General features: G+C 36.6%; 1 protein-coding gene across 2 annotated transcripts in view; it reads right to left on the bottom strand.

The window, feature by feature from the left end:
- Folh1b (folate hydrolase 1B) overlaps positions 1-14,063 on the bottom strand; it is a 65,587-nt gene that overhangs the window by 3,911 nt on the left and 47,613 nt on the right. Inside the window, exons 13-17 of one of the 2 annotated variants that reach the window (XM_028856720.2) lie at positions 7,176-7,243; positions 4,982-5,073; positions 3,994-4,084; positions 1,809-2,073; positions 1,401-1,482 (exon numbers count right to left, since the gene is read on the bottom strand). In XM_028856720.2, the coding sequence (XP_028712553.1) occupies positions 1,401-1,482; positions 1,809-2,073; positions 3,994-4,084; positions 4,982-5,073; positions 7,176-7,243 (598 nt within the window). The other variant, XM_028856721.2, reaches the window with a different exon arrangement.

Below are 14,063 nucleotides of genomic sequence, written 5' to 3'. Positions count from 1 at the left end.
ATTATTAGAAAATGAGGTCACAAATTCCAAAAGAAAAAAAGAAGGGTATGAATAGATTGGAGAGAGCAATGAGAAGGTAGAAATGATATAATTGTATTATTATCTCAAAAAAGTAATAAATTAAAAAAAAACAGCATGCATAATCCTCATATTTCAGAAATCCCATGAAATACTATTCAAATAAAACATTAATGATAAAACAGTAATGTGTTAGTGGTAAAACATGATACTAACTTTAATGCACAGGGAAATGAGAATTAATAATCCTGGGATTATAATTACTGTCAGTTTTTTTCACCTTACAGATCCTAACAATCTACTCTCAGATTTAATATAAACATCTAAATAAGAAAAGATATTAATATCTATTACATTTATGAAAATTAAAAATATTGAGTAAGTGACAATAATACTCTTATTATTAAAGATATATTTGTCAAGTATATAACCCTTACTTTATATTTTTATCAGTATTCAAATATAATGTAGCAAATATTCTTACAGTGTTCACATTCTCAAGAGAGATTATAGGGTTAATGTAGGAAGTTATTATTGTTAATAAAAATGAATCAATGCAATTAAAAATCTACCACCAACCCCCAAATGATTCAATGATTAATTATGAAATATAGTATTCTAATTACATCATGATATAATTAGTAAATATTATAGTTTTAATAAATAGTTGTTTCATCCATGAATTTATGTAGATTTTCATTTTATATTTTTTAACAAGAGTAGCATATAATAGTCTTTCACTCTTGTAAATGCTTTTATAATAAGTTTAACTTCAGAGCAATCCTGAACATTTTGCAGGGTTATAACTCTATGTCAGAAACTAAGGATCAGCTTAGTGAAGTTTATAATTTTATAATTAACCAGTGAATTTTGTAAAATTTGTTAAATTCTGTTTATGGTTTTGGTTTTACACAGAATTATTCCCATTTGTTCAGCATTCCTAAAAATAATAACTTCACAGTATTTATTGTTCCGGATAAACTGAATGTTTTTACTGGAGATGGAAATGATCATGTGTGTGTGGACATAATGACTTCAAGCACAAGTAGAGAGAAGATCACTCCAAGAACAAAGTAATCGAGTTGGATTATGATGCATGGGAGTGAAAAAGGATCAAGTGAAACTAAAGCATGTTGGAGTCAATGTAAGTTTTATGTAAGAGGCTGGCAGGAAGGAGGCACTGAGGTCTAGTTTCATTACATGTAAGAAATAAAATCTCTGAATGATACAAAATCCTGACCAGGACATATTAGAGTGAAGACAGAAAACAAATGAATTTCCCAAGTTATTTCTGCAACAAAAATGTAAATTTCTATTATTTTAATTATATCTAACATATAATTAAATATATACAAATAAATATAATACAATATATAACATACTTGCTTTTGTCTAAGTCTTGAAGTTTCTTGTTGAATTCAGATGTAATCTCTGTAAAATTGTTTACTGCAGAAAACAGTGAATCTGAAATGGAAATCCAAATTACCAAAAGCTTTAAGAAGATGGTTTCTAAAGTAGGAAAGCTGGCAATGCCTGCAGTCTCAGCACTCAGGGAGCTGAAGCAGGAGGGTCACTCCAGCTCAGATGTTTAATACCAGCCAGTGCAAGATATGAAAGCACCATTTCTATAAAGGAAAAAAAAAGCACGGTTTATGTACTTATATGTTGTAGCACATCTATGTAATTATAAACATATTTTTTTAAAAAAGATCTTACCTGGTGCAATAGAAACAGTGATAAGAAATCATTAGAAACACAAAAGTGAATTTGAAAGATAAATGGCAACATACCAAATGATACCATATATTCCTTCATCTCTTGTGGATGCTTCATTGAAATGTTGTAGATGTTTTCAGCATGCCTTTTCAGAGCTACAGCATAATCTTGACAGTCAAAAGGAAGCACTAAAGAATTGGCCAGTTCAAACACCAGCCCTCCTCGAACCTGGGCCACAGTGAGGTGATATTTAAATGTTGGATCATAAAATTTTTCCACCAACTCATATGTTTCATAAACACTGTGATAGAGTGGATAGCTTCTGACTTTGTTTGTTTTCTACAAGGAAAAAACAAAATATATCTCTTGTAAGATAGCTCATAACAAGACCCACAACGTGGTATTTACTGTGGATATTATTAAGTTTGATCACTGATGAACAGGAACCATGGAAACTTGGGAACTTAGAATTTAGTAGAGTGCTACTTTAGCTATGTGCAAATGAAAATACATGTACATATGCTGAAAAAAATTAGTGTGAAAATATTCTTTGAGAGACACTCAAAAGAGCTGCCAGCCAACAAAAGAATAAAAGAGATATGGAAATGTGTTGAGAGTTCAAAGAATGGACTATACTATGTTGCATTAGAAGAGAGAGTATTTAAGAAGAGATCTGGGAAATTATTAGACCAGTGAAGTAATATTACAGAATAGAATATAGGTGACTATGTCAAATCATTTATCACTGAAAATTCCACAGAAGAACCCCTGAAAAGCAGCATGCTGCACAGTGAAGGAACCAAGCAGTGAGGACACCATGGTGAACCTGGAGTCTTACTGATGGGAGAGAAGTGATTGTCAATCTGGCACAAGGAAGCTGTGTATATGAAAATTGAGAACTTTTCACACAGTGAACTGCTGACTAATGTCTTGATCTTTTCTCAATATACTCCTTTGTTACTGATATAAAGAACACTTCATTTAGTATTATGTTGAAGAGACAGTGACTCGGGCATTATTAATGTGCATGAGTTTCATTCTAACTGCAAAATTCATTACCAAAAACTTACAAACATTCACTGCTGTCTGAATAATACCATCTGGCTTCAGGATTGGAGCACAGTGGGAAATCAGAGTTGGGTCTAATCTATTTTCACTGTGACTATATCCCTGTTTGAAATCATCTTAAATAAAGTCCCTCTTGTATTTTAATAATTGTACTGGCTGGTTTTATGTCAGTTGACATGAGCTAGAGCCATCAAAGAGGAGGGAACTTTGATTGATAAAATGCCTCCATAAGGTCAGGCTGTAGACAAACCTGTAAGGCATTTTTTTTATTAATTAGTGATTGATGGATAAGGGCCCAAACCATTGTGGGTGGTGCCATCTCTGGACTGAGAAAGTCAGAACAAGCAAACCAGTAAGCAACACTCTTCCATGGCCTCTGCATCAGCTCATAGCTAGAGGTTCCTGCCCTAACATCCTTCGATCTTCATCCTTCCCAAGCTGCTTGGGTCATGGGGTTTCATCATAGCAATCATAACCTTAAATAAGACAATAACTATGATATTCTTTTCTTCTTAACGTAAATCTGAAAATTAAAAAGTAGACATAAAATATGACTTACAAACCTTGAAGTAAGTGGTAATTAGAAAAAAATTAAAAGGACAGAAGACTTCACTGTAAAACAAAACTCAGGGGTCATTTGAACACACAAAAAATCTTTAGCTATAAGCTTTCATAGAACTACTTAAAGATTTTAGAAAACATACACTTTTAAATCTTAAAACTTAAAATTGTTCTAACACAACAAAAAAGGAAATGGAGAATGGGGTATGATTTTGTTGTATTATACCAATATTTTCAGAGATTTGCTATTTATTTGATGATCTGAGCTACAACAACAGGTAAAAATCCAAATACTGCTATGTCTTGCTGATTTGGATTAATTTTGAATGAAAACTAAGAAAGATGAATCCAAGATAATACTCACTAAGTTAAATGATGAAGTGAATATTGAGTGACAGAATACATTTAAGGGAAATCATGGAAGTTCCAGACTGCAAGAAGCAAGATGAGTGCCAAGTGGAATGTGAAGACAGGCTCAAAAAAACAGACAGACAACCAGCCAATGAGTCATAGCCAATTGGCTTTCCAATCCTTCCTCCATGCCAGAAGTACTTTTTGAAGTAAAATTTATTAACTTAGTTGAAAACATACCCACACTTAATCCTTACAAATTCGTTCATTTAGACTTACCCAATTTTTAGTGTATCGTGCTCTGCCTGAAGCAATTCCAAGTCTTTGGAAAAACACTTCAAAATCATTGCCAGACCCCAGCTTGCTAATCCTTTCAGAGATAAAGTTAGTAGAACTAGTTTAGAGGGCCATGTTCATTTTATGAAGATCAAATGTCAATTGCTAAATTCTAGTTGTACCATTACAAATATGATAGCCTTAGACATATAGTTCGAATAGGATATTTACTTCAGTTCTGAAAACATGCTTCCTGTGTAATACAATTCTGTGGAGTGGCACGTTTATAAGTCACAGATTTATTTAAGGATTCTGGAAGTTGGAAAATACTTTCCTTCAAACTATTTGCTTCGGTTGTTTCTGTTGTACATTTTCAGATAATTAGAACTAAATGTATTCTACCTGATCATTTTAAGTTGTTGACACTGTAGATGTCTGCATTTACAAACTATTGGATACTTGTTTTCCTTCTCTTGCATGTAAAGACAACCACACAGTCATAGTTATAATTTATCAGAGTAAACAAAATATTTGTTAACTGCCTGATGCTCAGGAAAATGAATAACTATAGACAGACATGGGATGGATATTTGACAGGAATTGTCTTTCATTTTCACCATTGTGACCTTTTACATGTACCATGTACAAGCATCACGTATCCTTACAGCACCATTATTCTCCCTTTCTTTTCAAAAAATTTAAAGATTATTTTTCACAGTGTACTTTGAACGGTCCATGACTTTAGAACCTTGGCTGCTTCCTCTTGTATGAAATGCAGCTTGCTCAAAAATCAGCTTTTGAAACTCATAGATTTAATTTCAAAACACAGGGTAATATTTCATTGCAAATCTAACCACTGCATTCATTTGTCAGATATCAAGGCATTTTAAAAGTTACTTTTTACTAACAATTGAAAAAAGAGCACCCTTTTATTTCCAAAACAATCCATAGAACAACCAAACTAGGTATGATAGTTAGGTTGTTTGTGTACCTGGGCATTCCACTGAATTCTGGTGAAGGACTCCTTTCTCTCCAGCTGTCATAAAGAGATTTGTCTTCAAAGCCTTCATCCGGGCTTTGCAGCTACACATGTAAAAAGAAGAGAATACTCACAAATCTGGTGCATAAACTTAAATGTGCCTCAATGATAAAGTGGAGAGTTAAACTACATTACAGCAAAACAAGAGATGAGATCTCTACATTTGAATTGGTGTGAATTATGGGACTGCTGTGTGGTGCTGTGTGAGAATGTTTTTCTGGTATGCCGGAGGCTTTGGGTTCAATGCCCAGCACAGGAATTTGACAGTTACATTAAGAAATTTCTGAAGGGAAGATGTCTGTGCATGTGTAGTTGCAAGTGTGAAGATGTGGAGTGCATAGAAAAGAATTCAACAAACTATTAGCAAGTCACAAGTCATTGTCTGTGGAAGAACAATCATAGGTCTGTTTTCAAAGACAGAAGAAAACTACTCTCAAAATCATATACTTCTGCTATTCCTGTAAATAAACATATGGAACAACCTTACTAATGGAAATATTCCTGTTAATATTGATTCTTGTCAGTAGGATTGCTGAAATCTAACATGATATTTAATGAAGTCATTAAATAACATAACAAAATGCAATGTAATTAATGGTATTTTTAATTAATCGCTTGTTGTAATTGTGCTAAACACTAGGCTTGAAACTTATTATCTGTTTTGTTGTTGTTGTTGTTGTTGTTGTTGTTGTTGTTGTTGTTGTTGTTTTGGTATAAAACTTAAAAGAGAGGCCAGGCAGTGGTGGCTCATGCTTAAAGAGATGCTGGGTGGTGGTGGCACATGCTTTTAATCCCAGTACTTGGGAGGCACAGGCAGGTGGATCTCTATGAGTTCAAGGCCAGCCTGGTCTACAAAGCGAGATCCAGGACAGGCACCAAAACCACGCAGAGAAACCTTGTCTTGGTAAGAAAAAAACAAAAAACAAACAAACGAAAAAGAAACTTAAAAGAGTGAAGCATAACCTATTATTGAATTTTAGAATTAGAATATATCAAGTTGAATAAGGAATATTTGATAAGCTAAGCATAACTAAGGTTTCAAAGTTATTTAGGTTCAGTGGAAGAATTATACAATATTTTAATTCATACTTAATAACTGTCAAGTGTACTAGTTCTCAGAAAGGTCAACTCAAAAAATTATTGACCACCTACACTATTTAAAGTTTTTATACAAAAATGTAGAAGTCACTGTACTATATACTGAAACAAATGTATATATAAATAATTATCCAGACACAAATTAGATTTTTCTAGCATGGAAAGAGATTAAGAAGATATATCAGCATCTTCAAATATAAAATATGAATAAAGGAAAATTGTTTCACTCACACAAATTCATCCTCCATTTTCTTAAGAAGCATACATTTAAAGGTATAATACTGTATTAAATTATCAGTTTATCAAGCAAACCTTTGTAAATAACTGCAAATGCTCTCCCCCAAAAGTGGTTTTTGCAGTACATTCCAGGTGAGTCTCAAAAATCTGTCACACAGCTGGAATGATGGTACACACTTGTAATTCCAGCACTCTGGAGGCTGAGACAGGAAGATCTGGAGCTCAAGTCCAGATACATCTGGACTACCTATCAAAACCCTTTCTTTAAAAAGCCTTTCACACAGAAGTGTTGGTGCCGCCTCTCAACCACCTTCAGTATCTGTTGCTGCTAAGAGAGTTAGAAAGCACATCAGGCCCTCTTGATGGACCCACAGGTTGGAGTACAAGGCAAAAGATAAGAAGGCATCTATAAGGCATCTTCTAGTCTTTGTCCCAAAATGATTCTGCATTTTCACTTAAGACATTGTATTTCCTACATTCTGAGTTAATTGATTTCACCATAAAGGGGGTTTAAAGCAGTTATAGAGTATAGGAATTGAACTTCAGGTTAAGCAACTGTGTGACTCTAGTGACTGCTTTGAAAGGTGTGTTTACTTATTATCAAACTGAGAATGGTAGACAGAATGTGGCCTAAAGGCTGCCTCACAGAGGTTAGGGAGATGGGAAGTAGTATCTGGAGAAAGAGTTGGTTAACTGTGACAGTTCAGGAAAATAAAGTGGGCTATGAACAATATCAATGTGCAACATAAAAATTGCACCCCAAAAAAGTATCATTTGCAGCATTGCTAAGATGGTTTGTCTTTCTCTTTACCTCTTTTGTTAGGTTGTACACTAAGCTGTGCATCAGTGGTGTGCAATCGACTCTTAGAGTATAGTTTCCTGAAACAGAACAGATAGAATGGTTTATTTGTTTTGTTTCTGTTATTATTTATTCAAAGATTGTTGCAAAACTCTATAGAAAAAGATCCCTTCAAACATGCAATTAATGAAAACTCTCTAATGTTCCCCTCTTAATGTAAAAATCCAATGTCTTTGGCACTGACAAAGCTGAAACTAGGCCTGAGGTTGGGAAGAGAGATAAATTGTAAGCTATCTGTCCAAATTTTCACATCCCACAAAATCCAAGACCTCAGCCTGAAGGTCTTTGCAAATACTGTTCCCTCAGTCTGGATCAGTGTTCAACCTCACATCAGCATGACTTCTTCACCCTTTGGACTCATATTACATTTTCTGAGTGATCTCCTTCACTCCTCTAAGTGACACTGTGCATTGTATCCACTCTATACTAGTTACTGCCCTCTTTCTTACCCTTGGTCTGTTTTTAACATCACTCACCTCCCTCACACATCGACTATCTTATCATTGCTTTTCTACAAATGGACTATTTGAGAAGAGACTATACACATGAGTCCACAACATGAGATTCCTTCCAGGAATGTTATATATCTTTTATTCTCAAATTAAAGGATCCATGTCACTGAAGGCAGAATAGTGCAGGCTTGCAAATGCAACACTCAGGAGACTGAAACAGGATTTGAAGATGACAGTTCTTTTGGAGAGGACATTAAGAGTTGTTTATGTATTGTTTTTAATATTTTTAATTTTATAAACTCCATTATTAACAAAATAATTGAAAATAAAAAATGTTGTTTTGTTATATGTATATGACTACATATTAAAATAAATTTAAAAATATGTGGTTTATTTTACCTCTTAATAAATGAACATCTAGAGCTCCCATCCTGCCCACGACATCCCTTCTGGACCAGAGGTGAGTATCCGGGCCCAACCCGGACCCCATCCCTGGACACCAGCCATTCCTGGAAGACCTGCCCAACTTGGTCCCAGGTTCTGACCACCGGTCAGGTCCCCTTCTAGCTCCACAAGGAAGGATCCCCTTCTCCAAGCCCCCAGCAGCCCCTGAAATCTCAGCAAACTGCCCCCCCCGCCGCCCATCTGCCCGAGACCCCAGCCACTTCCTGAAACTTAGAGACTGGCTCCCAGCTCCCATCCTGCCCCGGACTTTCCTTCTGGACCAGAGAGGGCTCCCATCTTGCCCTGGACTTCCCTCCTGGACAAGAGCTCACATCCTGACCTGGACTTCCCTTCTGGACAAGAGCACACATCCTACCCCCGACTTCCTGTCTGGATAAAAGCTCCCATCCTGCCCCAGACTTCCTGTCCAAATAAGAGCTTCCATCCTGCCCCAGAGTTCCAATTTGGACAAGAGAACTCCCATCTGGACAAGAGAGAGAGACTTCCTGAATCTGTCAGCTCTTTCTGAACCAAGTACACTGATAAGACCAAGAACAAACCACAAGGAGATGGGCAGATGTCAAGGCATAAGTACATACAACAAAATGAAGAGCAATACAGCATCACCAGAACCTAGCCCACCTCCAACATCTAGACCTGAACATCAAAAATTGGAAGAAGCAGAAAAAAATAGCCTTATGAGTAACATCATGAAGAAGGTAGAGGCTTGTGGAGAGGAAAAGACAAACAAATGGGAAGAACACTATAAACAACTAGAAGAAAGGGCAAACAAATTAGAAGAAAACAATAAAGTCCTGGAAGAAAACAATAAAGTACTGAAAGAAAATCATGAAAAAGCAATGAAACAAATAAAGGAAACAGTCCAAGACCTGAAAAAGGAAATAGAAAAATGAAGAAGACACAAACAGAGGGAATGCTGGAAATAGAAAATCTGAGTAAAAGATCGGGAATTTCAGATGCAAGTATAACCAACAGAATGCAAGAGATGGAAGAGAGGATCTCTGGCATTGAAGATACAGTAGAAGAAATAGATTCATCAGTCAAAGAAAACACTAAAGCCAACAAAGTCATGAACCAAAATGTCCAAGAAATTTGGGACACCATGAAAAGACCAAACCTACGAATTATAGGGATAGAAGAAGGTGAGGAATACCAACTCAAAGGCACAGAAAATATATTCAACAAAATTATAGAAGAAAACTTTCCCAACTTAAAGAAGGAAATGCCTATGAAGATACAAGAAGCCTATAGAACACCAAACAGACTAAACCCCCCCCAAAAAAGTCCCCTTAACACATAATAATTAAACAACTAAATGTACAGAATAAAGAAAGAATATTAAAAGCAGCAAATTAAAAAGGCCAAGTGACCTATAAAGGTAAACCCATCAGAATAACACCCGATTTCTCAATGGAGACTTTGAAAGCCAGAAAGACTTGGACAGATGTAATGCAGACACTAAGAGACCATGGATGTCAGCCCAGACTAATATACCCAGCAAAACTTTCAATCATCATAGACGGAAGGAACAAGACATTTGAAGACAAAGCCAGATTTAAACAATACCTATCCACAAACCCAGCCCTATAGAAAGCACTAGAAGGAAAATTCCAACCGCAGGAAGTCAGATACACACTCAAAAACACAGGCAATAGATAAAGCCACAGCAGTAAAGCCCAAAGAAGAGAAATACACACACAATACCAACAAAAATAACAGGGATGAACAATCACTGGTTGTTAATATCCATTATAATCAACGGATTAATTCACCTAAAAAGACATAGGATTACAGAATGGATACAAAACAGGACCCATTTTTCTGCTGCATACAAGACACACATCTCAAATTCAAAGACAGACACTACCTAAGAATAAAAGGCTGTGAAAAGACTTTCCAATCAAATGGTCTTAAGAAACAAGTGGGTGTAGCCATCCTGATATCCAAAAAAATAGACTTCAGACTAAAATCAATCAAAAGAGATCAAGAAGGGCATTACATCCTCATCACAGGAAAGATCCACTTAGTAGAAGTTTCAATTCTGAACATTTATGCCCCAAACACAAGGGCACCAACATATGTAAAAGAAACATTACTAAAGCTTAAACCACATATAAAACCCCACACATTAAGAGTGGGAGATCTCAACACCCCACTTTCACCACTGGACAGATCTCCCAAATCAAACTTAGCAGAGAAATAAAGGACTTAACTGATATCATGACTGAATTAGACCTAATAGATATCTACAGAACATTCCATCCTAACAAGAAAGAATATACCTTCTACTCAGCACCCCATGGAACTTTCTCTAAAATCGACCACATACTTGGCCACAAAGCAAATCTCAACAGATAAAAAACAATTGGAATAACCTCCTGTGATCTATCAGACCACCATGGTTTAAAGTTAGATTTCAACAACAAAAACTACAGAAAACCTACAATCTCGTGGAAACTGAATAATGCTCAACTGAATCACCAATGGGTGAAGGAAGAAATAAAGAAAGAAATTAAAGACTTCCTAGAGATCAATGAAAATGAAGACACCACATACCCAAATGTAGTAGGAATCTTAAAAGTTCTTATTAATAAAATCAAACCCGAGGCGAGTTATTGGGGTCCATGCTGGTAGATCAGAGAGACAGGACAAGCCACAGCTATCTCACCTTGCCAATTCCTCAGCTGGTCCTGTTTCCTCAGACTGGAAGCTTCTGTGTCCTCATCCCGAATGAATCTCAGCTGAACTGTGTTGCTCCATAGCCTGAAAGCTTAACCAGCCAAATGCCTAACCAGCCAAATGCCTCTAGTTTCTGGTCCTCACGCCTTATATATCTTTCTACTTTCTACCACCACTCCCTGGGATTAAAGGCTGGCTTTCTGGGATTAAAGGCGTCTCACCATGCTTGGCTGTTTCCAATGTGGCCTTGAACTCACAGAGATCCAGGGGGATTTCTGTCTCTGGAATGCTAGGATTAAAGGTGTGAGTGCCACCATTTTCTAGCCTTTGTATCTAGTGGCTGTCTGTTCTCTGACCCCAGATAAATTTATTAGAATACACAATACCACCACATCTCCTCTCTTTTTGTCTAAAATTAAAAAAAGCTTATAACTAATACAAGAAAAACTATCTAATAAGTATATACAATATACAGTCAAGATTACATTAACAATGTCTAGTCCATTAACATTTGACAGATAAAGACAAAAAACTCCATTATATATATTAACAATGTCCAGTCCAGTAACATCTGATAAACTCAGACCAAAAAATTTTCATTACTTATCTTATTTAAAACAAGTAGTTAGTTCCTTTTAAAAAGTAGATTCCATAATCTCCCTTTTTATCTTATTATATCCATATTCTCTCTTTTTTCTATTCATAATACATTCAGTAGTCTACCTTTTGTCATTTTTATATCTTCCCCTTTTTCTTCAGTGTAGATTCAGTGATCTACCTGTTTATCCTATTATTTCTTTATCTTTTTTCTCAGAGTAGATTCGATGATCTATCTCATATCTATATTCTCTTTTTCTTTTTGCTTTCTAGGGGTGAAGATATCTTTAGGGAATCTTGAAAAGAAAATTTTGGGGTTAATCATCAAGTCCTATATCGTTTGTCCAGTCTCTGCATAATAGGAAAGTTCAGGGCTTGTTTCAAGTCCTTGTTTGAGTAGTCTGTCAGGCTGGATCATCTCAACTAGTCCTCTCGAAATTGTCCTGACCAGTTTGTAGTCCAAAGTCGATTCTTCCATGGTGTTAATCGGCTTAATGGCTTTATCATAGTCCATGTGGAATCATCGTTGTAGGATCCTGTCATCTTTTTGAAGATTTCAAAGTCACTGTTAGGCATGGTCATGGTTTCCTGCAGACTTTTTTTTTTTTTTTTTTTTTTTTTTTTTTTTTTTTTTTTTGCCTCCTCTGTGGTTTGGAGCAATCACAGTCTGATAAATGTCTGTCTCTCAGAACCATGAACATTCTTCCCTAGAACAGAAAATCTTCACAGCAATTTTTCCCCACCATTTGTCTTGCCAAACTTTTCCAAACTGACCTTTGCCGATGCTTTCTTGTAACACGATGGTCCTGGCAATTCTTCTCTGAACCAGCAGCAGTAAACCTTTCGTCCCTGGTAGCAGCGTCATCGCAATCACCAACAGGATGAGAAGGAGCTGGCAACGTGGAGCAGTAGCCACTGCTTCCATGGTCCCACCACTGTGGTTCAGTCTGGGCCAAAGCTTCTCCCAAGCCTCCTAGGCCGGCCTCACACTCCGGATCCTCCTGCCTCTGCCTCCTTCAGCAAATCCTACCGGCGTGCGCCACCACCACCACCGGCCGAGTGTAGCTTGGGCCTGAGCTGGGGCTCACAAGGCCACAGGCAAACAGTTTTTTCATGAATTCGTAACACGAACGTTGGGCGCCAGATGTAGTAGGAATCTTAAAAGTACTTATTAATAAAATCAAACCCGAGGCGAGTTATTGGGGTCCATGCTGGTAGATCAGAGAGACAGGACAAGCCACAGCTATCTCACCTCACCGGATCCTCAGCTGGTCTTGTCTCCTCAGACTGGAGGCTTCTGAGTCCTCATCCCAATGGCTTTCAGCTGAATTGCTGCTCCAAAACCTGAATGCTTAACCAGCCACATGCTTAACCAGCCAAATGCCTCTAGTTTCTGGTCCTCACGCCTTATATATCTTTCTACTTTCTACCACCACTCCCTGGGATTAAAGGCTGGCTTTCTGGGATTAAAGGCGTCTCACCATGCTTGGCTGTTTCCAATGTGGCCTTGAACTCACAGAGATCCAGGGGGATTTCTGTCTCTGGAATGCTAGGATTAAAGGTGTGAGTGCCACCATTTTCTAGCCTTTGTATCTAGTGGCTGTCTGTTCTCTGACCCCAGATAAATTTATTAGAATACACAATACCACCACACCCAAACTTATGGGACACCATGAAAGAAGTGCTAAGAGGGAAATTCATAGCACTAAATGCCCAAATAAAGAAGTTGGAGAAATCTCACACTAGTGACTTAACAGCACACCTGAAAGTTCTAGAACAAGAAGAAGCAAAGTCTCCCAGGAAGAATAGATGCCATGAAATTATCAAAGTGAGAGGTGAAATTAATAAATTAGAAACTAAGAGAATAATACAAAAAATTAATGAAACAAAGAGTTGGTTCTTTGACAAAATCAACAAGATAGAAAAGCCCTTATCCAAACTAACCAAAAGATAGAGAGAGAGAATCCAAATCAACAAAATCAGACATGAAAAGGGGGACATAACAACAGACATTGAGGAAATCCAGAGAATTATAAGGTCATATTTCAAAAACCTCTACTCCATGAAACTGGAAAACCTAAAAGAAATGGACATTTTTCTGGATAGATACCACATACCTAAGTTAAATCAAGACCAGATAAATTATTTAAATAGCCCAATAACCCCTAAGGAAATAGAAACAGTCATTAAAAGTCTCTCAAGAAAAAAAAGCCCAGGACCAGATGGTTTCAGTGCAGAATTCTACCAGATCTTCAAAGAAGAGTTAATACCAATACTCTCTAAATTGTTCCACATAATAGAAACAGAAGGAACATTACCAAACTCCTTTTATGAGGCTACAATTACCCTGATTCCTAAACCAAACAAGGATACAACAAAGAAAGAGAACTACAGACAGATCTCCCTCATGAACATTGATGCAAAAATACTCAATAAAATACTGGCAAACAGACTCCAAGAACACATCAGAACAATTATCCACCATGATCAAGTATGCTTCATCCCAGGGATGCAAGGGTGGTTCAACATACGAAAGTCCTCAAAGTAATACACCATATAAACAAACTCAAAGAAAAAAACCACATGATCATCTCACTAGATGCAGAAAAGGCATTTGACAAAATCCAACACCCCTTCATGATAAAAG

Source organism: Peromyscus leucopus, chromosome 1, assembly GCF_004664715.2.
Source record: "Peromyscus leucopus breed LL Stock chromosome 1, UCI_PerLeu_2.1, whole genome shotgun sequence".
NCBI classification, from domain to species: Eukaryota; Metazoa; Chordata; class Mammalia; order Rodentia; family Cricetidae; genus Peromyscus; species Peromyscus leucopus.
Note: the sequence above shows the minus strand (reverse complement) of the source record. Positions and strands in the feature narration are given on the sequence as shown.